The sequence below is a fragment of the Macaca nemestrina genome, chromosome 16 (assembly GCF_043159975.1).
Source record: "Macaca nemestrina isolate mMacNem1 chromosome 16, mMacNem.hap1, whole genome shotgun sequence".
NCBI classification, from domain to species: domain Eukaryota; kingdom Metazoa; phylum Chordata; class Mammalia; order Primates; family Cercopithecidae; genus Macaca; species Macaca nemestrina.
This window is the reverse complement of record NC_092140.1, coordinates 76,398,783-76,422,065: the sequence shown is the minus strand read 5'-3', so window position 1 is coordinate 76,422,065 and position 23,283 is coordinate 76,398,783. Positions and strand designations below refer to the sequence as shown.

The 23,283-nt window shown below is 39.1% G+C and overlaps 1 protein-coding gene across 9 annotated transcripts in view; it reads left to right on the top strand.

Annotated features, from left to right (window-relative positions):
* Nucleotides 1-23,283, top strand: part of LOC105490730 (uncharacterized) — a 442,742-nt gene that overhangs the window by 184,778 nt on the left and 234,681 nt on the right. Inside the window, exon 4 of one of the 9 annotated variants that reach the window (XM_071081324.1) lies at nt 7,275-9,848. The exons of the other annotated variants lie outside the window; for them this stretch is intronic. Coding sequence (XP_070937425.1) covers nt 7,275-7,278 — 4 coding nt within the window. The 3' untranslated portion in view covers nt 7,279-9,848. Of the gene's footprint in view, nt 1-7,274; nt 9,849-23,283 lie in introns of those variants that run through there. 9 annotated transcript variants of the gene reach the window in all.

The window sequence follows — 23,283 nt, the reverse complement described above, 5'->3', positions numbered from 1 at the left end:
TTAATTTCCCCCTGTGTTTTTATTCTCTAACGATGTGCTTCACTCTTCTTTGGAGGGGAGCCTCCTCTGTGCTGTTGGAGATCAGTACTTCCTACTGCCTTTATCATGGCCTTAGAGAAGTTCTCCTGCTGGATCTAAATGGATCTCACATTATGAAAGGAGCACCAGAGCCCTGTAGGAAGGCCAGGGCTCTATTTATTTACATTCGAGGTGGTGGCTGTGGAGGAGGAAGATTCAAAACACACAAAGTTATGTATGAATTATGATGTGATATGTTCAGCTTTTAGCTCTCTACTGGGCAGCACTTCAAAGTTTGTTTTCAATGGATTTTCTTCAGGGGGGCCACACCAGCATCCTCCAAATGGGAATCTGAGGATGCTTCCCATCTTACATCACTCACAGATCACTGCCAGAGCAACAAGAAACAGAAACCCTAACAATTTACAGTTTACCCTCTTTGATGTAAGGTGCAGTGGGGACACGAAGCCCAGGCCTCTGAGTAGGATGTAGTTGGATTGGCACAGAAAGCAAACTCTTCTTACTTTCCTCAAGAAGAAGGAAAACTACACTAGCAAATTAAAAATATTAGCAAGCTTCTACTCAGATACGTTTAGCTTGATTTGGGTCAAGGTGGGGGAAGGGAAGAGTAAGGAATTCAAACAGCCTGTGCCAAGGATTTGCTGAACACGTTCTTTAAAAAAAATGCTGACGGGCATTAAATGAAGTAACAACTGCAGATTACACGAGGGCAAACACTGCTGCTAATGTTTGACTAAAAGCTAACTGAGGGCTCTAAGTGACTCCCGTTAATTTACAGATCATGCCAGTGACAGTCCCTGGGGACTGGGGCTGCGGAAGGTGGGAGATTCGTTTTATAGCCAGAAGCCATGTTTTTAATTTTAGAAAAAGAAAACTGAAGCTGTAGGAACTGATTTAGAAACTTCAGAGGGAGAGAGAGAAAAAGAGAGGGAGAGAGGGGAGGGAGGAAAGAGAAAGAAAGAGTGAGAGGTGTAGGGGGGGATGAATTGAATGTCTTTGCTGGGCTTGGGATAGAAAAGTGGCTAAGAAAAAAAAAACCAGCAAGAAACATCTAACTTTAAAGAACTCTTCCAGGAGGAGACAGTGTGCTAGGATTAAGAGTTAACTATTCCTGTGGGGTAGGGGTCTTAAATTCAAGACTGGGCCAGGGGCTCCATCGACCCCCAAATTAAAGAGTATAAACTGCCTCATGTTATCAAATAAAATTGATTTAATTTTGCAACATTTAGCTTCAAGTTAAAATTTAAATGTATGGTTGTACAGTAAATGATTTTAAAATTATAGTCCCTCCAGCATAGCCTCTCTTGACACAGTTTTAAATGCTTCTTACATGGGTTGTGTAGTTTGTTTAGTACATAGCAGTTGATGTCCTTAGATTGGGTTTTCATCATGTATTTTAATTTATTAAGGCTGGGATGACCATACTTGCCTAGTAATTCAATGGAACGAAATGCGCTACCTCAGCACTTTTTACTGCATTTTTCCATATAATATCTAAAAGTCACCCTGCAACACACACAGGCTATGTTTATGAAAGCAAGGCTTTAACCCTTGCATTTTTCTATGTTTGAATAATTTTCTTAATAAGGCAAAAAAAATGTTTGCAAATTTGCACCATGATGTTAGCACGTCGTTGTGAAGGAGGTAGGACTGGCCTGCACGTCAGGGATGGAGTCCTGTCCATTTGGTGTTTGCAAACCTTGAGGATCCTCATGGAAGCCCAGTAACTCCAAAGACCCTTGGTTCTTCCCAAGTTTCTGCCTCCTCTCAGCCAAGGGCAAACGTATCTGCTGTGCTGGGCCGGTCTTGAGTTTAATCTTAGAGTCTCAAAAACAAACAGTGGTAAGGTCTGGATAACATAGTTATCCATTTCTATGTTTGCCCAGATGAAACTTTAAAAATGCTAAAAATACCAGGGCAATTTCTCTTAATTGCCCTGGATTATCAGGCTGGAGAAATGGATTGGGCAGGTATGTTCTAGTCTATTAATTCTTGTGCTAACTTTACTGATACCGGCTCTTGGACTCTGGCAGCCTATTCTGCTTTTCAGCATTCTCCAGGAATGCTCCGAGCGTGTTGGAAACCAAACTGCCTATCTTCAGAGACAGCCCTAACACCAAAACTTTTGCTTTACTAGAGAAGCCAGAAGAGAAAAATAATGCTGTTTCATCCTCTCTAACTCAGTTGACTCACTTTATGACTTTTAGTGTCGGATTCCAAACTCGATGGCTGACCTGCCTGAGGTCACCAGTCCCGTAGGACTATTTTAAAACTTTGAAAATCACAAGGCATTTTCAGTTCTTGCCACTTATGAGTTTGTGCAAATATTCTGATGAGTGATCCTTGAGGATACATTGCCTCTAAATATGAAGGTGTGCCAAGCTCTAGTGAAACTGAAAAAAAAAAAAAATAAGTGGCACTTCAGAATGACCAGAATCAGTAGACATTGTTTATTACCCTTATCGTCCACATCTGATGTTAAACACAAAGACTAGGAACACCCATGCCTGCCAGGTCAGTTTGTTTGTGAACATTGAGGAATGTCTAAGGGGGATTAAGCTTTCATGTATGGAAATGCTTTCTAATTCAAATAACCCACTGTAATTTTTTAAAAAGTGACATGAATTGATGATTGTAGATACTGTCATACTGTATGACCAAACAACATGGTTATAATGATGTGGCATTTCCTTTCCTTGTCTTTAACAAAACATATGGCTTTAGGTTACATTTATCTGGGTTTTGGTTCTTCTACTTTAACTTGAAAGATGAAATTTATGCAATTTCTCAAGATCCCGAATCACAAAGTTGGGTAATGGCAAATGGTATCCTAGTAACAATAATAGCTGAATTGTATTGTGTAGCTATTCAGTGACTGCTCTAAACAACAACGCTACAGGGCAGATACTATTGTTATTCCATTGCAAGTTTAGGAAGTGAGGCACAGAGAGAAGTCAGGCATCCACAGTCACATAGCAGTTGATGCAGGAGCGCAGATTCAGCCACACTGCCTGTTTTTATCTAGTTTTGGGCTCTACCAGCGAGAGGAAATGTTGCCACTCTTTATTTTCAGGATCAAAGTACATATGCACACTATATTAGCTCCACCAGACTCTGTAATCTAACTTATTTTGGCATGGCAGACCCTTTACGCTAGAGTGGAGGAAGAGGGATTGGATTTATTCTCCATCGTGCCTGAAGAATCCATCTCCTCCTACAATTTAGAACACACAGTTTATTTTATTTTATTTTATTTTATTTATTTATTTTTTTTTTGAGACGGAGTCTTGCTCTTTGCCCCAGGCTGGAGTGCAGTGGCGCGATCTCGGCTCACTGCAAGCTCCGCCCCCACGGGTTCACGCCATTCTCCTGCCTCAGCCTCCCGAGTAGCTGGGACTACAGGCGCCCGCCACCTCGCCCGGCTAATTTTCTTGTATTTTTAGTAGAGACGGGGTTTCACCGTGTTAGCCAGGATGGTCTTGATCTCCTGACCTCGTGATCCGCCCGTCTCGGCCTCCCAAAGTGCTGGGATTACAGGCTTGAGCCACCGCGCCCGGCCACATTTTATTTTTAAGAGTGGGCTTTTTTATTGGAAAACAATAGTAGCTACACTTAGCTTACTATTAATACATGTCAGAAGTTTTTTGAAGTACTTTCCATTTCTTTTTCAATTTATTCTCACACTATGAAGTAGACAGTATTATCATCTCCATGTTATAAATGGGTATACTGAAACACAGATGAGTCATGTCACTTACTTCTAATTGTCTATTTAGAAGGACACAGAGATGGGCTCACATCCAGGTAGCCAGGTCCCATGGTCCATGCTCTTAGCACTACACTCTCTTTCCAATGAGCTGATAACTAGTCAGGTGATTCGAGGGTTAGCAATAAAATGATCTGGACTGAGTTCTAGCACAGCTGATAGAATTGCAGAATTGTCCATTTTATCATTAACAAGAGCAGTGCTGCCCCCCTCCCCCCATTTCTGCCACTGTCATCGTAGAACATTCCAGAAGAAAGGTCCTAGGAGGCTCTATAGAGGCTCATGTTGTTCTCCCAGCATCTCAGACTGTGTGATATCTAACTCTTACTTCTCTTTTTTATACCTTGGTTCTCCTGCCTCAGAATAATAAACCCAATAACAAGAGCCTCTTTTTATTTGTGGTGTTTTCCAGTTTACAAAGTGATTTCTCACATTGGGTAATGTGAACCTCACTATGGTTCTATAGGGTGTGTTCAGTCTTCATTGTATTGATAAGAAAACTGTAGTTCAGAAACACCCAAGGCCACAAAACATCAAAACGGGCTGGACACGGTGGCTCACACCTGTAATCCCAGCACTTTGGGAGGCTGAGGTGGGTGGATCATGAGGTCAGGAGTTCAAGACCAGCCTGGCCAAGATGGTGAAACCCTGTCTCTACTAAAATACAAGAAAATTAGCCGGGCGTGGTGGAATGCGCCTGTAATCCCAGATACTCCTGAGGCTGAGGCAGAGATTGCTTAAACCTGGTGGGGCAGAGGTTGCAGTGAGCCAAGATCGCACCACTGCACTCCAGCCTGGGTGACAGAGTAAGACTCCGTCTCAAAAAAAAAAAAAAAAAAAAAGATCAAAACGGGCTGGACTTAGTCTGGCTTTATAATCTCCTATCCCTTATCCCTATTCCCAAATCCTCCTACAGTGAGAAATAACCTCTTGTAGCAGCCATTTCAGTGGGAGTCAAAGCACTTCACAAAGCTCTCTCCTTGTTCTTTGGAACAAGTCTCTATGAAGCGGTCCAAGCAGCCACCAGAACTGGTTGGAGACCACCCACATATGCTGCCCGCACTGGATTTTATGCCTGAATTAACTTGCCATGTAGACATCTTACCGTAGTGGTTGAGGATATTGGAACTACTTGCATGAAAGAACACCTGAGCCCCTGGTGGGCTTCTGTTGAACTGTGTGGGTCCATGGCACAGATAGGGCCGCAATGACAGCACTCTGTGCAGAGGAGAAAAGCGTGCTTACAATAAACGGGCCTTTGGCGTCCACTCGCGCAGATGGAGAGAAGTGTTGCTTTTTCCTAGAGAAAAGAAATGAACAAGACCTGTTGATGGTGAATGAGTTGGGTCCCCATGCTCCCCTTTCTCTGCCATGCCCTTCAGGTGGGATGCTGGCACAGGGAGGATTAGATGTCTAGCCTACTTACTCATTCCAACTTACAGCTCACAAGGATGGAGCTTAGCTGGAGGCTGAATGCTGGAACCCCATCTGAGCATTTCAGAATAGCCTAGGCCATTTCCACAGGTCCGAATCTGTGACCTAGGGGCAGGCTCTTAGAACAACATATTCTCATATAATGTGACTAAGGTGTCCGTAAGAAAAGCTAACATCCCCTGCTCTGATAAGGCAGAAAGGAGTGAGAGGAGGAAGAGAGAGGAACCTGGAGGAAAAAAATGCAATAAAGACCTGTAAAAGGAAAACTCACAAAGCCCTTCTCTGAAGAGCCTTTAAGATGGAGTTTACCAGCAAGGTACTAGCAGACACATACGAGCAGGTTAACATCCCTGAAATAAAGCAGGAGCCAGTAATAACAGGGTCAGGCAACAGAAAGCTACAGCTGGTAAGGAAGTCAGCAGCACCACACCATTAGATACAGCAATTACTTTAGATACAGGATGGGGTCCCCAGCTCTGCAGCACACACACTCGGGCTGGAGAAACAGGCTCTGCTTCTGGGAAAGTGTTCTCCACCCCTGGGTACAGATCCCTGGAGCCTTAAGAAGGCGTTGCAGAAAAATTAAGCATTATCTCGTCTGAGTCCCCCAGGCTGGGTTAGAAGTTGCTTGCCTGATTATTGCATGCAGCTGGAACGGTCTTGGTGTAGGGAGGGATCTGGGCTGAAGGGAGAGAGGAGAGAAGAGAGAGGGGAGAGGGGAGAGGGGAGAGGGGAGAACGAACAGGGAGGGGAGAGGGCACTTGCATGCACACACACTGTAGCAGAAGCTGCAACTTAGCCGGTTACAGGGCTGTTGTGAGATAGGGTGCTTGCTACGGTGACTGGAGCCCGGACTTGCAGATCTGCTTGTCATCACTTACCCTCTCTTGGTGGTTTGGGCATGCACTTCTTTGGGGGAACAAACACAATTTTTAAAGTTCTTGAGTTTGGCAGCAGCAGCCAATCACTTGCCTCCCTGTTACCCTCCTCCCTTTTTTCTAAAGTAGTCAAATGCCAGCTTCTTTTTCACTAGTTTCTATTTCTGTGAAAAACATTTCAGAACTGCTTTCCTCATCCTTCCCACTAAAAATCAAACATCCCACCCCGCCACCCTCCTGTTCTGTGCAGCAAGGGTTGGCCCACACTCACCTGATGTGTTCCCTCCTCAGTCGTGGCCAGCACCAGGTGGTTGCTGCCATCAGATGATGTTCTGCTCTGGCAAGCACATGTTTTTAAGTGACTGTGCAGTACCCAGGCTTATAAAAACAAATGCACCCAGACGAATTTCCAGCGGCCCATGGAGATACGCTGAAATTCTCTGACCTTGCTGAGCTGGGCTTTGGCTTCGCGTCTCCTCTCAGGCAGACCTGTATACATCTTCATTCATGTGCCTATTTTAGTCATTGCAAAATGCTTTATAATGGGAGGACTCTAGTTTGGAGCACAGGCATTAGGATCAGAACCTCGGCTTGAATTTTGATGCAATATACCCATATAAGTAAGTCTTTTTCACCTCTGTGCCACAGTTTTCCCGTCTACAAAATGGGACAGCAGCAACACCTGTCTGTGTAGGGGTCTTGTCAGAATTGAATGAGATAAATGTTATGTATTTAGCGCAGTTCCTGGTACATAGACAAACATTAGTTCAATAAAGTTTTGCTAGTATTATCATTTCCTTGTTTTTCCAAAAAGTAGCTAATCTGAGCACACATCTGTTTATAGGAGGGGGTCTGATGGCCGGGAGGATGGGAAGAAGGAACCCACGATGAAGCAAAAGTCACATTTTACTTTGTCCTCACCATTCCTCTCCTGGGCCTGTCCTAAACAGGAAGCTGGGGGAGGATGGAGTGCTGGAATGCTGCAGAAGTCTCATGGGAGGGCGCTTGGTGTTCACCACAGTGTACACTGTTGCACGACCAGGTTGGCACTTTGCATGTGGGAAACGATCAGAGAATGGTGGGGGATGCTTACGAGGCATCGCTGGAATCCTATGGCACCACAGACCAGAGCCTTCCCTTCCCTTCCTCTCCCACAGATGAAAATTTGAATGCTGGGGCTCAGTGGAACACCTGAAGGAAGCTGGTGAGGCAGATGTCCCGCTATGCCTTCCAAGTGTCCTGCAACCAGTTCATGCCTGTGAGCATCTTTGCCGGTAGACTCTGTGAGTCAGCAAATCTACAGAGCAGAGAGCCACAAGTGGGGACAGATGTGGTCAAATCCCATCTAAATCAGTGATTCTCAAACTTGTCATGGTACCGGCCTTGAGTGAGCTGGACCAAGGGAAGTGGTGGAATTCCCCATGAAGGACCAAGCAAGCAGATGGAAGTTTCTCCATTTTAACGTTTTCTGAGTCAATTTAAAAAAACACCTGGTGCCTTTTTCTGTACATAGTGCTAAGCAATTTGCCAAGCAAGTAAACAATTAACCAGGGCATATTAAGAGAGAGAGAGAGAGAGAGAGAGAAAACCGGATGAAATAAGTAAGGCAACTTCTTTTTGTAGCGTACCATTCAGATATTTTGTGCTTGAGATAAAGAGGCCCTACCTGATCAGCTGTAGACTTTGGTGGATAGTAGAGTTGGTGTGCCCGTGGGTTTGAATTTAAGCCTACCAAATGTGCTTTTCTCCCACCTATTTGAACCTTGCATGTTTCCAGGATAAGAATTAACATAAGCTATAAATATTCTTCCAGGACTAGTTATTAACCGTGAATGTTGAGAGGCCTTGACAAATATAAAATGTTGTATATAAGCCCAAGAGTAGATCAGAGAGCATCAAGTGAGACTTGGAGTTTTCATTAAATTCTGCAGTCTCACAGTATTTCCAATCATTTCAGGGCAGACCAAAGTTCCGTGGTATATCTTTTTAATGTGGCAGGCCTCGAGGGTGGATTGAGTTAGGCAATTTATCCCCTTTTATGCCCTGTATTCACAGACAACACTCCAATGGGGTAACATAAAACCACAGATAGGTTTCTTTACAGCAGTATTTAAGGGGTCTAGGAAAGCAGCCCAAGTCATGTGGAGAAAGCTGGGGAAAGAAGTGTCAGAGGAGAAAGCGGACCTTAGCAGAAATGACAAAAGTGAAAAACCTTCCTAACTGCTTCAGACGTGATGCTTAAAAGTGTGTTTCTTTGGCAACTTATAATTTTCTGAAGCTGGTTCTCAGCCTCAGATCCTCCCCCCAAGGTTTTTATGTTGTATTTTGACTCAGTAGGAGTGATCCAGTCTCAGACCTTCCAGCTCTCACCAGTACACCACAGGCTCACGCCATCCAGCAATCAGATGACAGGAGGAGGAGAGGTTCAAAGAGGACTACTGTATTTCTCAGAAAGGGCTGGCTCATCTACCCTCCAGTGTATTACTCACACTGTAGATGCACAAAACATGTCAAAGTATACTGGGGCTCCGCAATGCATGCACCCACACACATGCACACATACACACACACTTCCAAACTGAAAAAGAGAACTGAGATCAAAAGGGGACAGTGTGCAACTGGTGCTCCACGTTGTAAGGACCCCCTCCTGCAGGTGTGGCTACCCCAGCAGGCTTGTCTGGGCATGTCCGCCCAGTTGACGCCAGGCCAAGTTTTACGGGAGGAATTGGCCTGTGTCTAAAGCTGAAGTTCAGCTTTGCTGACTATGGAGACTGATCTGTTGGTTGTCAGCAAAGAAAAGGTGGTTTTCAAAAGAGCAGCAGAGGACTCTGTCCTAGTTGCTACTGGCCAAATTTGACTCCGGTTGGAAGCTCGAGAAACAAAAATGCTATGCAGAATATCTAGTGACAGAAATAAATCAGAGATTGCCAGGGGCTAAGGGTGAGAGGAAGGAGATTGACTTCAAAGGGGCACAGATAATTTCTCAGGGTGTCAGAAATATTCTGTCTTGATTGAGGTGGTGCTACTCGACTGTATATGCTTGTAAAAATGTGTAGAACTGTGTGCCTGAAAAGGGTGAATTCTACTGTATGTAAATTATAACTCGATAAGCCTGATTTTTAAAAACACTGTAGTTTTGGAGGCCATATAAAACCAAATAACATTTTGAGTCACTAATGCCTCTTTAAGAATATTTTGGATTGTTTTTTTATTAGGTTAAAAAAAAAAATTCTTCATGGTAAGTATTAACCCTTTAAGAGCCAAATGGAGGAGTGGAATCTGTATGTTTCAGAGTTGTTTGTGCTTTTTAGGTGGTCATTTTACACACTTAATTTTTGATTTTATTTAGAAAAAGAAGTTATGCTTATGAAGCATGAGAGCTGTAATTCCAAAAGTTGAATTGGTTTTGAGACCCCAAAGTCATGACTATGTAGAGAATTTCTAAATTCTTAAGGTTAACCTATTTAGAAAAACCTAAGAAATCAACTATTACAACTAATGCTTCATTATGATACCTGGATACAAACTATGAAAAAAAATCCATAATTAGATAATAATTGTAAAGAGGGAAAAGATCTCTTACAATAGGGGAAAAACAAAGCAAAACCAGCAAGAATAAGAACAATAAAACCTGGAAACAAACTTGTTTGTTTATAAAGGGCTTCTATCAATTTAGCTGTAAAACTTTAGTTAATATGAAAGCAGGCTTGAATAAATTGAGATATATTTTATATTATTGGATGATGTCACTTTTTCTCAAATTGATTGTTAGGTCCAATATGATTCTAATCAAAATCCCAATTGGAATATTTTTGAATGAAAATGTGACTGTAAGGTTTATCTAGAATAATTTGTGGATAAAAATAACCAATAAAGATTTATAAACAAGGTAAACTGTACTTCAGATGTTAAAAACCTGTTATAAAGCTTTAATAACATGATATTGGTATACAACTAGACAGAGAGAAGAGAATAGAGTCCCCAAACACACTCGAATATATATAAGAACTTAGTATTTGATGAAGACACTTCAAATTAGGGAAGGAAATGAAAGATTATGCCAGTGAATAGTGCTGGGGAAATTAATTCAGTTTTTAAGGGAAGAGACCCAAATCATATCCCTAAATAAAGTCTAAATGAATTAAATAATTAAATTTTAAAATATGAAAACACAAATGAGTAAAAGAAATTATGGTAAATATCCATCGACTCGGCAATGTATAGACGCACTTTTTAAACAAAAAGGTAGAGGAAGAATCTATAAAACAGAAGACAGAATGTTTTTACATAAAAATTATAAACATATACATCAAAACTCATGATTAAAAAAGCATAAGGCAAAGACTAACTTGGAAAAAAGGCAAAATAGAAGACAAAGGTTAACATGGTTAATACGTGAAGAGCTTCCGAAGTCAATGATTAGAAGTTAAATATCCTAAGCAGAAAAATTTTCAATATTCACAAAAAAGTAATTTGTACAAGCAGAAAAAAATTAGACAATAAATCATGAAAAAATTTCAGGCTCATTATTTATTTAAAAATAATTTAAAAAGACACCAATTTCCATCCATTAAATTAGTAAATATTTTAAATTTCAAAAAACCTTGATAATTACATAGTTGGGTAAAAGTTCAAGATAAAGGAAAATCTTATCCACTGCTGATGGAAGTATAACAATCTTTTAAATTTTCTGATTAGAAATGTGGAAATATGTATGTATTCAAAGACTTAAAGCTGTAAACAGTATTTGACCTAATAATTCCTTCTTAAGGAATCTATCCTTGCTTCAGATACAATTTTAGGAAATACAAGGATTTAGGTATAAGGATGTTTATTGCAGGGTTACTTGTGACTGCAAAATTCTAGAAATAGGCTTAATTAATGACAGTTCATCTGTAGGCATGGAAAACCACATTCTCAGGAATATTTAAGGCTTTGGAAGAAATATAAAAAGTAACATGAAGTGAAAAATATAAGAGGCAAAGTTGCATGTACAGAAGAGCTGTGGGTGGATCTGGCTATATATGTACATACATACATATGTACACACACAGAAAAAAGACTGGAAGGATTTGCATCAATGAAATGTTAATAGTGGTTCTTAGGATAGTGGAATGATTAGTGGGTTTTTATTACCTTTATGTGGTACTTTTTCAAATTTTCTATAAAAAGGTTGTATTAACTTTATGATCAGAAGTATAAACATTATTTTTGTAATTTTCTTTCCTATCAAGGGCTCCCTCTGCTGCTCACCTAAAAAATTATGAAGAGTTGGCTTCCTACTTCTCATTCCTGATTTTCCTCATCTCCTAATAGCCTCCGTTCTAGATCTTGTGACCACTCTCCACTTAATTTACCTTAGAAGCAGACTCTTCTAATTTGAGTATTTGGAATTATATGTCAAGTTCTAGACTTTTGTTTTTAATTGAGATATAACTCACATACACTAGTCATCCATTTAAAGGGTACGATTCAGTGGCTTTTAAGTATATTCACAGAGTTGTGCAAATGTCACCATGATCTAATTCCAGAATATTTCTCTCACCCCCAAAAGAAAACTTATGCTCATTATCAGTAACCCTTGATTACTTCTTGCTGCCATCCCTAGTAACCACTAAACTACTCTTAGTGTTTATGGTGTTGGGGCTGAGAAAATGATACCCCGCACAGTGGTGCTTTGGCATACTGAGTACTTTGAATTAAATGAAGTTGGAGTACCTTAGAAGCTGCCTCAGAACCCAAAATGTTTTAACCCTCTTTTGTTTCTTCTCCCTTGACCTCGAGAGCAAGGAGGGACTCTCTCTGGAATTTTCTTATCTAACTAAGTAAACTTCTCAAAAGAAATGCAATTGTCTTAAGACTCACGCTACAGGAATCTCATGAAATAATCCAGAAAGATTACCCACCTGAGAAAAGAAGAGACTATGAAAGTCATCACTACATGCAGTTAGACTTTTCATCTACTCTTTTGAGGGTAGGTTGGAGAGATTACCTAGGAGACTTTCTACGTACTAAGACAGCATTCGTTCACAAGGCAGTTCCACCCCTCTCTTTCCTTTAACTTGCCAGTCCCATTCAGTTTCCTAAGAGAATTATTTACAAAATAATATTTGCCTCCTGGGTCCATTCGTTTCCTCTGAAAATCGTTTACTAACCCTCTTCAATTGGTTACAGCTCCCTACTTTTCTCTCCCCTACGAAGAGGACATTTAAATCTCAACCATATGGCCTTTTTTTGAGTCTCATATTTTATATGGCTCCCATGGTTATACATATTAATTAATGTGTAAACTTTTTCTCCTGTTAATCTGTCTATTGTCACTTTATTTCAGTGAACCTTCAGAAAGGGCAGAAAGGAAGTTTACTTCTGCCTCTACAATGGATTTGCCTACTTTAGACATGTTTTCAAGATTTATCCATGTTATGGCATATACCAGAACTTCATTTCTTTTATGATGGAATAATATTACATGGTTTTAATGTACTATATTTTGTTTATCTGTTCATCAATTAATAAATCTTTGGGTTTTGTCAGGCCTCTGAGCCCAAGCCAAGCCATCGTATCCCCTGTGACTTGCATGTATAAGCCCAGATGGCCTGAAGTAACTGAAGAATCACAAAAGAAGTGAAAAAGTCCCTGTCCCGCCTTAACTGATGACATTCCACCACAAAAGAAGTGAAAATGACCAGTCCTTGCCCTAAGCGATGACATTATCTTGCGAAATTCCTTTTCCTGGCTCATCCTGGCTCAGAAAGCTCCCCCACTGAGCACCTTGTGACCCCACTCCAGCCCGCCAGAGAACAACCCCCCTTTGACTGTAATTTTCCTTTACCTATCCAAATCCTATAAAACGGCCCCACCCTTATCTCCCTTCGCTGACTCCTTTTTCGGACTCAGCCCGCCTGCACCCAGGTGAAATAAACAGCCATGTTGCTCACACAAAGCCTGTTTGGTGGTCTCTTCACAGGGACGCGCATGAGTTTTCACTTTTAGGCTATAATAATTAATGCTGTTAGCAATATTTATGTGTAAGTTTTTGTTATATGTTTTTAATTCTCCTGGGTAGATACTTAGGGATAAAATTGCTGAATTAGATTGTAACTCTATGTTTAACTTTTTGAGAAACTACCCAACTATTTTCCAAAGTAACGATCATTTTATATTTCACCAGCATTGTATGACAGTTCCAGTCTTTCCTTATTTAAACTAATACTTAATTATTGCCTTTTATTGTAGCTCTCCTGGTACATATGAAGTGTTATCTCATTATGGTTTTGATTTGCATTCTCTAATGACTAATATCAAGCATCTTTTCATGTGTATACAAGATACTTTTATATCTTCTTTAGAGAAATGTCTATTCAAATCCTGTGCCTATGTTTTAATTGGGTAATTTATGTTTTTATTGTTGAGTTGCAATAGTTTTTAAATATATTGTAGATCCTAGACCTTTAACAGTGTATGATTTGTGAATATTTTCTCCCATTCTGTGGGTTGGCTTTTCACTTCTTTATATTATCTTTTGAAGCACAAGTTTTTTATTTTGATAAAGTCCAGTTTGTCTATTTTTTTCTTCTTTTTTTGCTTGTCTTTTGGTGTTGTATCTAACAAACCATTGCCTAAATCTGAGGTCACAAATTTTACAGCTGTGGTTTCTTCTAAGAGTTTTATGCTTTTAGCTTTTGCATTTAGGTCTTTGATACATTTTGTGCTAATTTTTGTATAGGGTAAGAGATAGGGATCCAATTTCATTCTTTGGTATGTGTATATGTGCATATCCCATTTTTGCAGCACCTTTTGTTTAAAAGACTATTGTTTCCTCCATTGAACTGTCTTCACACTCTTGTCAAAACTCAGTTGATCATAAATGTATGAGTTTATTTCCAGACTCTCAATCCTATTCCACTGATAAATATGACTATCCTATGCCACTACTATACAATCTTTAGTGCTGTAGCTTTGTGCTGTAGATTTCAAAATCAGTAAGTGTTAGTTCTTTAACTTTGAGGGTTTTTTTCAGATTATTTTTGTTATTCTGGACCCCTTGCATTTCCACATGAGGTTCAGAATTAGCTTATAAATTTATACAAAAAAGGCAGCTGGAATTTTGATGGAGACAGTACAAAAACTCTAGATGAATTCAAGGAGTTTGTTACCTTAACAATATTAAGTGTTCCAATCTGTGAACACAAGAGGTATTTCCAGTTATTTGAGTCTTCTTTAGTTTCTTTCAATTATATTTTATAGTTTTTAGTATACTAGTCTTGGAATTATTTTGTTAAATTTATTCCTAATTATTTTTTTATTCTTAATGCTGTTATAAATTATTTTATTTACTGGTTGTTCATTGCTGGTATATGAAAATATAACTGAGTATTCTATATTTCTCCTGTATCCTTTAACCTTGCTAAACTGGCTTATTAGACCTTTGTGAATTCCTTAAAATTTTCCATATAATGTCATTGGCAAACAGATAGATTTGCTTCTTCCTTTTCAATTTGGCTGCTTTTTATTTATTTTTCTTCACTAATTGCTCTGGCTAGAGACTCTGATACAATGTTGAATAGAAGGGCCAGAAAGAACATTCATTTCCTGGTCTTTGTGGCGAAGATTCCAGGATTTCAGCATTAAGCATGGTATTAGCTGTGCATTTTACTCTGATGTTGTTTACCAAGTAGAGGAAGTTCCTTTTCATCCCGATTTATTGAGTGTTTCATCATGAAATCATTTTTATTGTAGATTCAGACAAATTATTTTTCTGCATCTTTTGAGATGATTCTGTAATTTTAGTCTTTTTTATTAACATGTTATATGACATTGAAAAATTTTGGTATATCAAACCAACCTTGCATTCCATTGATAAATTCCCTTTGATTATTTGGTACAATTCTTTTTAAAATGTTGCACACTGAATTAAGTGTTCTAGTATTTTTTGAGTTTTTTTTTTGGCGTTTATATATATATAAGGGATATTGTTCTGCACGTATCCTTTCTTGGGATGTTTTTGTCTGGGTTTGATATCAGAGCAACACTGATCTTATAGAATAAGATGGGAAATAGTCCCCGCTCTTCTATTTTTGAAAGAGTTTGTGAAAGATTTGTCTTAATTGTTTTTTAAACATTTGGTAGAATTTGCCAGTGAGTACATCTGGTCATGGGCTTTTCTTTGTGGGAAGTTTTTTGATTATGAATTCAATTTCTGTATTTGTTATAGGTTTTTTTAGAGTCTGGCAGTTTGTTTGTAATGTGCCTCAAAGAGAAATTTTTGGGGGTTGAATCTAATTAGGGACCTTTGAGTTTCCTGAGTCTGGGTGTTTATGTATCTCCTAAGACTTAGAAAGTTTTCAGCTATTATTTAATTAAATAGGTTTTCTGTGCCTATCTTCATCTCTTCTCCCTCTGGCATTGTTATAATATGTTTATTGGCTTAATGATGTCCTGTAGGTCCCATAGGATCTCTTCATTCTTTTTATTCTTATTTGTCTTACCTCTGAGTTATTTCAAAAGAACTATCTTAAAGTTCAGAAATTCTTTATTCTGTTTGACCTAGTCTGTTTTTGAAACTCTCAATTGTATTTTTATTTCATTCAATGTGTTCATCAGTGTGAAGATTTTCATTTGGTTCTTCTCATGATACCAATCTCTGTTGTTTTCCTAATTTCATTGAATTGTATTGAATATTGGCCTTATTCAATATTCGTTGAATATTGGCTGTATTCTCTTGTATCTCACTGAGTTTTCTTAAGATCATTATTTTAAATTCCTTTCTGGAATTTTGTTCTTTTCTTTGGATTCTGTTACTGGAGAGTTATTTTGTTCCTTTAGACATGTCATACTTCCTTACTTGTGTGTGTGTGTGTGTGTGTGTGTGTGTGTGTGTTCCTTTGTTGATATCTGTGCATACCAGTGGAACAGTCATCTTTTCAAATTTGGAGGAGTAGTTTTCAGAGGGAGAATCTGTTTCCTGCACATGAGTCATAGAATGTTGTTCAAGTATGGTGTGTTGGGGCTTTGGTTTTACATGGACTCAGTAGCATGATCTCTGTGCATTTTCTTCAGCTGCAATCCTCATTTATAGTGTCTGCAATTGTGTCAGTGACCTAGGCTGTTGGTTTGTGATGGCAGTGCTATGGTTTTGCTGGGCGAGGTGGGGTGGGGGTAGGGGTTGCTGGGCTGGCTGGCAGGCCAAGTGTGTAGTTATATCAGACTGTCCAGCTGTGTGTCATCTTCCATACTGTGCAAGTCCACCTATTCCCTTATGGGTGGGCTGCTCTATGTGTTTGAACACCAAAATCTTAGCCATTCCACACAGCAATAGGCTCTAAGCAGCTAAGGTAGTGGTGATGCAGCCACTCAAGTGAGCATACTGGAATGATGGCATGGCTTGAGGGATATGGAGACATAGTGGCTACTTGATCCCAGGGCAGGACTCACCCTAGTAGTGGGTCCAGTTTCAAGATGGCTCACTGTGTCATACAGCTTTGGTATGGGAAGTGGGGTGTGTGTGTGTGTGCACAAAATGGGCTCCTGTTTTGAGGCAATGCAGTTACATGAACTCTAGACCACTCTCCTAACTGGTTTAGAACATGTGAGGACTATCTACCTCTGCTGTAGCAAAGACCACAGGCATCTGCAGCAGTGATGAGGACTGCTGAGCAGTTGTAGCTTACCTTTTCCCCATAAGAAGTTTATCCTGGCTTTGAGCTGATCTCAACAGGGAAAACAGTGTAGCTGAGATAGGGTTCTTCACTCTCCTGTCTATGGTGCTATCCTGGGTTTCTGTGCTCCACAAGGATTTTGCAATTTCCTTAGTGCTCTCCAGTGTACTTCCTCATTCACGCTAGTGAAAATATAGTTGTTTATTCATTGTTTTGGTCCCTTTTTGTGGGGAAAGATGAATACTAGGCAAGTCTAGACAGCTATCTTGCTGACATGCCAGTCCACAAGTTTTTTCAGTTGTCTTAATTTGTAACCATCTTGTTCAGATTAAAATAAATTTAATTTCAATAATATATAAAAATTTTGCATTGTATAGCTCTAATTCCTCCTGCCTCCTTTGCGCTATTATCTACTAAATTTACTTTAGTCTGAAGGATTATCTTTAGTATTTCTTGTAGAGCAGTCTGCTAGTGATATATCCTCTCAGTTGTTTATTAGAAATATCTTAACTTTGCTTTCCTTAGTTTTTTAACTATATTTAAAATTTCAGCAGCAAAATTTTGTGCTATTATAATACAAGGTAGATTTATACATCATATACTCATAACACAGATTCATAATTATTGCTTTAAGAGGGTTTGAAATAAATTAGAAAAATGAGAGTTACAAATAAAAAATACATTTATACTGTCTTATATATGCAGTTACTTTTTCTAATGCCCTTTATTTTCTTTATTTGAATTTGAGTTACTGTCTAGTGTCCTTTGACTTTAGTGTGAAGGACTATCTTTAGTATTTCTTTTTTTTTTTTTTTTAAGACAGAGTTTTGCTCTTGTCCTGGCTGGAGTGCTGTGCTGTGATCTTAGCTCACTGCAACCTTTGCCTCCAGGGTTGAAACGATTCTCCTGCCTCAGCTGCCCAAGTAGCTAGGATTATAGGCATGTGCCACCATGCCTGGCTAATTTTTATGTTTTTAGTAGAGATGGGGGGTTTCTTCATGTTGGTCAGGCTGGTCTTGAACTCCTGACCTCAGGTGATTTGCCTGCCTCGGCTTCCCAAAGTGCTGGGATTACAGGCATGAGCCACTGCAACTGGCCTATCTTGAGTATTTCTTGTAGAGCAGCCTGCTAGTGATAAATCCTCTCAGCTGTTTATTAAGAATGTCTTAACTTCACTATTTTGAAGAATACTTTTGCTGGATATAAAACTCTAGGTTGACTTTTTTTTTTTTTTTTTTTTTTTTAAACACTTAGAATATATAATTCCATTGCTTCTGGCTTCCATGGTTTCTGATGAGAAATTATTTGTTATTTTTATTGAGAATCCATCGACCTGATAGTTGTTTCTTTCTTTCAGGTTTCAAGATTCTTTCTTTGTCCTTTGACAGTTTCATTATGATGTATCTAGGTGTAGATCTCTTTAACTTTATCATACTTGGAGTTTGTTGAGCTTCTTGGATATATAGTCTAACCTTTTCCTTCCAATTTGGAAAGTTTTCAGTCATTATTTTTAATTTTTTCCCCTTTCTCTTTATCCTTGACATCTGAGACTACATTTATGCATGTTTTTGGGCCTTATTATCTCTGAGTCTCTGCTTATTTTTTAAATTCTCTTTTATTTCTATTACCTAGACTGGATAATCTCAATGAACGTATCTTAAAGTTTACTGATTCTTTTGTCTGCCTGCTGAAATCTGCTGTTGAGCCTTTGTAGTAAATTTTTATTTCAATTATTTATTTTTCAACTCCAGAATTTCTATTCAGTTCATTTTTATGATTTTCTCTTTATTTGTATTCTCTATTTGCTGAAATGTCATTCTCATACTTACCATAATTATTTAGATATGGTTTCCTTAGTTCTTTGACCATTTTTTAAATTTCTGACTTAAAGTCTATGTCTAGTAAGTCCTATGGCTGTATTTTCTTGTGGATAATCTCTGTTGGTTGTGCTATTTTTTCTGTATACAGACTATTCTTTGTCTTTGCATGTCCTATTTTTTTTTTCTGGAAGCTGGGTATTTAAAATAATTTGATGTGGCACTGAAAATCAGACTTTCCTCCTTCTAGGGTTTGCTGGTGGTAGTGGTTTTCTGAACCAGTTCTTTGCTGGTGGTAGTGGTTTCTGAACTAAATACAAAGCCTGTATTTGTTGTTGTTACTGTTATGAGTAGCTACCGAATTTTCTGCTCAGTGGTCAGCTAATGATCAGACAGAAAGTATTTTACATGCCTGGAAGAAATAAATACGCAAGTTTTTGCTGAGAGGTTCTGTGTACATTTTGGAGCATGGCTTTGACACTCAGTCAAGAACTTGACAATTCTGCCTTAACCTTTACTTCCTGCTTATACGAAGCTTCAAGTTTAGCCAGAACTGAGAGCACAGGGCATTCTCTGTTTTTCCTGACAGTATGCATAGTCCTGAACTTGCACATGGCTCCACATATGCATGCAGCCTTTTAGATTCCCAGGAATATGTCAGCTTTTCAAAGTTCCCCATAAACATCTCAGATTTTCCTTTGAAGCCTTTGGTTAGTCTATTATTTGTATCAACTGCGTTTCACTGCTTCAGGGAGCTGCACTATTCAACAGATTGTTGTCAACAAATGCCCCACAGGAAAAGGCTGTTTGCATTAGACGACTTTTGAAGCAGATCTTATAAGGACAACATTTTGAGTAGGGTCTTCCAGGGAACCTCCAGAGAGGTCAAATAATTATATTTTTCTGGGAATGGGGATTCGAAGAAGCTCCAACCTTGTTTTGCCCTTTCCAGTGACTACAATGCTGCTGCTTTTCATTGAGATTGTGGGTTATTTTATATCTACTGTAGAGCTGGAGAAGGTAGAGTGGATTGGAATAGGACAAATTAAAATGCCACAAAACTCTCTATACTTACTGAGATTCAGCCATTTTTTTCTGAATAAACACTCTCTGGATTGCTGCAAGCTTTTGATTCCTTTCTAGACTTCTGAAAAAGTTAATTCTGACAATTTTTGCTGGTTTTCTCATTACTTTTATGGGGGAAAGGATTTTCAGAAGTCATTACTTTGTCATTTTCACTGACATCACTTCAAGTTCTATTTTTCAATGAATTTTTTGAAGAATTCTGAAATTTCCTCTTAATCACACCTAAATGAGCCACCGTTTATTGAACTTATATTGAATTAATAAGAACAGAATTTTGTTTAATTCACCTGGCAACCTTGATGAAAAGTGGAGTCAGCTGAACCATTACTCCTTCTCTAAACAATGCTGACTGAATGCAATGTCACTTTGATAGACATTACAGTCAAACAAATGCTCAACACTATTTAGTTGTCTGTATTTGATACTATGTTGAGTGCTGAATAGGTGAGTGAAAAGATTATTATTCTCAGTTTCTGGTAGCACCACCTGCTCTAGTCAAGACCAGGTATTGGATTCTCCTCAGAAATATTGTCTGTATGGATGACGCTTTATACTAAGTAGATTATTAATGCTTACATTTTGTTTATTGGTACTTTAAGACTGCAAAATTTCTTTCTTTCTTTCTTTCTTTTTTTTTTTTTTTGAGATGGAGTCTCATTCCTTCGCCCAGGCTGGAGTGCAGTGGAACAATATTAGCTCACTGCAACCTCTGCCTCCCAAGTTCAAGTGGTTCTCCTGCCTCAGCCTCCTGAGTAGCTGAGATTACAGGCGCGCACCACCACACCTGGATAATTCTTGTATTTTTAGTAGAGATGGGGTGTCACCATGTTGGTCAGGCTGGTCTTGAACTCCTGACCTTGTGATCCACCCACCTTGGCCTCCCAAAGTGCTGGGATTACAGGCGTGAGCCACTGCGCCTGGCCAAGACTGCAAAATTTCAATCTTGGATCCTTAGAATCCTAAACTTTTAGAGATAGAAACATCCTTAGGTATCATCTAGTCTGTCATGTCCCAAAAGGTGTTCTAGAGGTGTTTATAAATGCAAAGGGACAATCCTGTGAAGAAATACTTTGAGTAAATGTGGCTTAAACAAAGTCAAGCAGGTTTATTTACTGCTGGGGTTTCTGTAACATTCAATATACTACTTTATACTGTAAATTTCTAACAGGGGGCAACAACCAGTTGCATTTCCCTAATTAATTGGGGAATGGATTCTTTTTATTAAAACATATCTCCTGGAAAATGTTCTGTAGGGTTAGGAAAACACTGACCTAATTCAATATCATTATTTTATCTATAAAGAGATTGAAGCTCAGGGCTGCCAGATTTAACAAATTACAATGCAAGTCTTCCAGCTGAATTTGAATTTCATGTAAATAATGAATAATTTCTTATCATTTGCATGAGGCATATTTATATTCTACTAAAAATGTTATTTATATGAAATTTACATTTAGCTGAGCATTCTATATTTTTACCTGGTGATCCTAGCAATTGGCTTATCCAAAATGACACAGCAAATGCATAGAAGAACTGGGGCTAAAATAAAGTTTTTATACTCTTAGTGGTTTTATTCTCTAAGCTACATAGCATGGTTAAGGGTTTAATGGCACTCTGGTCTACTAAGAAGATACTATAATACATATAAAACCACTTCACTCATCTGTGACACTCCATCACAGTGTCTACCTAACAACCTAGCAGGAGAATACTACAACAAATATTAATGTAGTTGAAAAATAACCATGATGGCCAAGTGCGGTGGCTCATGCCTGTAATTACAGCACTTTGGGCGGCTGAGGCTGGTGGATGACGAGGTTAGGATTTCGAGACCAGCCTGGCCAAGATGGTGAAACCCCATCTTCACTAAAAATACAAAAATTAGCTGGGTATGGTGGTGGGTGCCTGTAATCCCAGCTACTCAAGAGGCTGAGACAGGAGAATCGCTTGAACCCGAGAGGTGGAGGTTGCAGTGAGCCAAGATCACGCCACTCCACTCTAGCCTGAGTGACAGAGGAAGATTCTGTCTTAAAAAAAAAAAAAAGAAAGAAAGAAAGGAAAAGAAAAAGAAAAATAACAATAATAATGACGACTGACCTTTGTTGGATGCTTACTACATGCCAAGCACTGTTCCAAGAGACTTCTGTCTTTTATCATTTATGCCTCCACAACAGCCCTATAGGCAGGGGCTATTATTTTCCCATGTTACAGATGCAGGAACTGAGGCACAAGAGGTTAAGCAAATTGGCCAGGATCTCTCACAGCAGATAAGTGGCAGAGCTGAGGAAGAACTTTTAGAAATGGAAAATTATATTTTGGAAAATGATCCTTTTAAAATAGAAGAAGTAGAAGTAAACTTCCTTTTTGATCAGATCACTGGAGGCTTGTTTGAACTCACTTTTACGAAATAAAGCCTTTGCCTATCAGATGAATATCTTTATTGCAAAGGAAATTTGTATAATACAGCTCCTCCTAAGCAAGGAAAAGCATAAAACGGAGATCTATGCTGGGTTGTGATGTCTCTTTCTAGGTGAAGGTTAGAGACAGAACCATAGGTCTAAGACTTGGAGCTGCAAATAGCAATAGGTCCTGCACATGGTACCTGCATTTGTAAGTGGAGGACAAAACCCACGTCTTATCACTCCTCTTTCCTCAGTAGCATGTAGAGCAATAACTAGCATGTAGAAAGAGCTCAATAAAGATATCAAAACATATCTTTCTAGGATATATGTTTTAGAAAAAAAGGTCTGTTCTCTTATTACTTAAGGGGAAAAGACCCGCACTAATCTTTTGAGTAGAGACAGACACTGATAGCATTCACCACCAAAGCATTATTTACCATATGAAAGACAGTGCTACATGTGAGAATGGCTTCAGATTCCCTTCCTTTTTGACACTGACACCTGACATTCTTTTGGATTAAGAACCCAACTAGCTCTACCCAACTAGCTCATAGATTCCTTGGCTGGAAAACTGCCTTGGAGAGTTAAGAAAAATGAGGTTTCCCAAAAATTGAGGTGAAGGGGCACAAGTGTTTCAAAGCGGTCATATTAAAATCAGCATGTTGACCATCATTTTCTGGAGACTTGGAGTGTAGAGGAGAAGGCGGCCGGGGACGTGGTGAAATATGATTTTTATCTCAGTGATCAGTCTGAGTCTTTGTGGATCTCCTCACTCACATGGCTTTCTTCACTGATACCCAACCCTTATTTACCAAATCCCTTTGGCAAACAAGGGACCTATTTCCTCTTGAACTCTTGTCAAAATCATTTTTAATTATTATAGATTTATGGTTCAAAAAATCTGAGAAATTCTAAATTAGTGACTGAAAACATCAGCTGAATCTCTCATATTCCATTTTTATGATTACAACTAGTGTCATGCGCATCCATGTGAAGAGACCACAAAATGGCTTTGTGTGAGCAATAAAGCTTTTTAATCATCTGGGTGCAGGCAGAATGAGTCCGAAAAGAGAGTCAGTGAAGGGAGATAAGGGTGGGGCCATTTTATAGGATTTGGGTAGGTAAAGGAAAATTACAGTCAAAGGGGATTTGTTCTCTGGTGGGCAGGAGTGGGGGTCGCAAGGTGCTCAGTGGGGAAGCTCT